The 3,368-nt window shown below is 45.5% G+C and overlaps 1 protein-coding gene across 1 annotated transcript; it reads left to right on the plus strand.

The window, feature by feature from the left end:
• The first annotated feature begins 2,180 nt into the window (after positions 1–2,180).
• Positions 2,181–3,103, plus strand: LOC124993356 (leucine-rich repeat-containing protein 59-like). The gene is given in 2 exon segments (XM_047565144.1): positions 2,181–2,211; positions 2,214–3,103. Coding segments are annotated over 2 exon segments (921 nt in total).
• Positions 3,104–3,368: the final 265 nt, after the last annotated feature.

Raw genomic sequence — 3,368 nt, forward strand, 5'->3', positions numbered from 1 at the left:
CAGTGTGTGAACACACAGACCCTACCTGTGGCAAAAATTATAATAGTCAATTTCCAATCACAGAGAACATTTCTTCCCAGGAAACCCTAAAGTACTTTAGAACTATTTATTTGCAAAATAAACATATATTTTTCAGTATATATTTAGCCATTTAAAAATACACACACATACAACCTATTCTATAATGGAATGTTGTCAACTATGAAAAATTAAAGTTCCTCTTCTACCCCTCCATCTCATTTCCTGGGAGATACCTCCCGCACTCTTTAAAGTAAAACAAGTGAAACATGCCTCACCCAAACTAGAGGTTGCAGGCAACTTTGGGCTCCCAGATTCTCACTTTCCTAGCCATTACTACTTCTGTCATCTCCTCCATCTTCCTCATCTTCCTCTTCCTCCACCCTCCACATGCTTTCTGATTTCCAACGTACAATAAAAGCCAGTGGAAAAGAAGGGATTATTCCAAGATGATGGTGACGTTGGAAGTACCAGGAATCTGTCTGCCCACCTAGACAACAACTACACTGGCACAATCTGTCTGATGTAATGGTTTTGGAACTCTTTAATCTATTAAAGGTTTGCAATTTCCAGGGAAAGGCTTGGATGGTAAGTTGAGATTTATTTGGGTCATTGAGCTCTTTACACCATATCAGTTACCCATCCCTGACCTCAGTGCTGTGACAAACAGCTATGCATGTGTCCTGGAGACGCAAGCACACAGCTTACAAGAACCAGAGTGGGCAAAAAGTACCTTTCCTCCAAATAGCTGGGTCCTGGGTCTGATCACTGAGTGCTTCCACTAATCACCAAAGTGTAAAGAGCACACAGCCATGGTTGCTGCACCTCCCCTTGAGATGAAGAGACTTCCAGGGGATTGAAAGGGTCAGTGCCCTTTTTTTAATGACCTTGTTTATTTTTCCTTTTTCCCTCTTTTGGGTGGCAAACATTAAAGCCTAAGAATTCAAAACAACTGTATATATGGAGAAAATTAGAAAGTGGTTATACTTTAACCCACAAAGTTCTTCAAGTCCTATCTGCTGGGAGAACTGAATTTTTGAGGATGAAAATTTTTGAGGATTAGAAAATGTAACCTGTAGAGAATGGATTGCAGATACAGATTGCAAATAGCCAAGGAGAGTTGCCAAATTTAAAAAAAAAAAAAAAAAAAAAAAGACTTGAGAAACCTTAAATTTGCACCTCAGGCTGATCTGGGCACAGAGACAGCATTCAACAACAACAAAAATCTAATAAACAAAACCAGCAACATGAGGAAGAGAGAGAATGTGATTTCCACACTTATCACATTATTCAATTCAAATTTGATGGGGAATATTATAAACAGCCAAGAAGAAGCTCAATGAACTCCAAGTAAGATGAACTCAGAGAGACAGGTTATCATCAAAGTGGTATCTGTTTTTTCAAGTTTTTAAAATATTTCATTTTTCTAAAGGATTATTAATTTTTTTCTATTTAGTTGTCCCATGATAATTATAATATTTATAGGCTATGGTGTGATAATTTAACATGCATAACATGTATAAAGATCAAATCAGGATAATTAGCATTTCCATCTCCTTATATCTTTAGCACTTCTTAGTGTTTGGAGCCTTCAAACTCTGTTCTAGTTCTTCCTATAATATGTAACAGGGTGCCATAAACCATGGTTGGCCTACTCTACTGTAGAATCAAGAACTTATTCCCCCAGCTAACTGTAACCCCTTATCCAACCTTCCTCCACTTCCCCTCCTCCCAACTCATCCCAGCCTCTAGTCATTACTATTCTACTCTCTTCTTTGAGATAAACCTTTTAACTTCTATATATGAATAAGAACATGCAGTATTTGTCTTTCTGATCCTAGCTTATTTTATATAATGCAATGTCCTCCAATGATATTCATTCTGCCACAGATGAAAGGTGTTTCTCTTTTATTGCTAAATAACATATGTATCACTAAATAATACATATACTGCTAAATAATAATATATACCCGGCACGGGTGGGAGCGGGGCGCGGGGCTCAGAGTGCGTCAGGTGGACGGACAGGCAGCAGCGTTCTTGCAGTGGCGGCGGCAGTGGAGGGCACAGGCGTGGTCTGTTGGGTGCTCATCTGCTGAACGACGAGCGACCTTTCAACCTCTCTATCCTGCCGGTGGAAGGAGGCCCGCTCAGCCGGCGTCATCATGACCAAGGCCAGGAGCAAGGGTGGGAACCTTCGGACAAGCTGGACGGCAACAAGCTGGACCTGAGCCTCAGCGACCTGAATGAGGTCCCGGTGAAGGAGCTGGCTGCACTGCCAAAGGCCACCATACTGGATTTATCCTGCAATAAATCGAGTAGTCTACCGTCGGATTTCTGTGGCCTCACACACCTGGTGAAGCTGGACCTCAGTAAGAACAAGCTGCAGCATCTGCCAGCTGACTTTGGCCGTCTGGTCAACCTCCAGCACCTGGATCTCCTCAACAACAGGCTGGTCACGCTGCCTGTCAGCTTTGCTCAGCTCAAGAACCTAAAGTGGATGGACCTGAAGGACAACCCCTTGGACCCTGTCCTGGCCAAAGTGGCCGGTGATTGCTTGGATGAGAAGCAGTGTAAGCAGTGTGCAAACAAGGTGCTACAGCACATGAAGGCAGTTCAGGCGGATCAGGAGCGAGAGAGGCAACGGAGGCTGGAAGTGGAACGAGAGGCAGAGAAGAAGCGGGAGGCCAAACAGCGAGCTAAGGAAGCTCTGGAGCGGGAATTGCGGAAGCGAGAAAAGGCAGAAGAGAAGGAGCGTCGGCGGAAGGAGTATGATGCCCTCAAAGCTTCCAAGCGGGAGCAGGAGAAGAAGCCCAAGAAGGAAGCAAATCAGGCCCCCAAATCTAAGTCTGGCTCCCGTCCCCGCAAGCCACCACCCCGGAAACACACTCGGTCCTGGACTGTGCTGAGGCTGCTGCTTCCACTGCTGCTGCTGTGTGTGGCTGGTGGGCTGGTTGCGTGTCAGGTGACAGCACTGCAGCAGCAGCCCCTCTGTACCAGTGTGAACACCATCTACTACAATGCTGTGCAGGGTCTGCGCCGCCACGAGATCCTCCAGTGGGTCCTGCAGACCGACTCCCAGCAGTGAGCTTGTCCTCGGCACCTGCTGCCTCCTGACCTTGGAGCTCGGATTCCTGTGGAATTGGCTTCTGCTGGACACAACCTTTTTAGCGTCAGACCTACCTGCCATCATCAAATGGCTGCCAGTTGGTACTGAGACCTCCCCTTTGTAGGACTTCTAGTTGTTCCTTAGTCAGGGTTCCCTGGTGGAATGAGAAGAAATGGGAGCTGGGGAGGGATAGTTACCTGCATGCCTAAAGGAGTAGGCTTGGGGATGGGGAGAGAGAAAACAG

Source organism: Sciurus carolinensis, chromosome 9 (assembly GCF_902686445.1).
Source record: "Sciurus carolinensis chromosome 9, mSciCar1.2, whole genome shotgun sequence".
NCBI classification, from domain to species: Eukaryota; Metazoa; Chordata; class Mammalia; order Rodentia; family Sciuridae; genus Sciurus; species Sciurus carolinensis.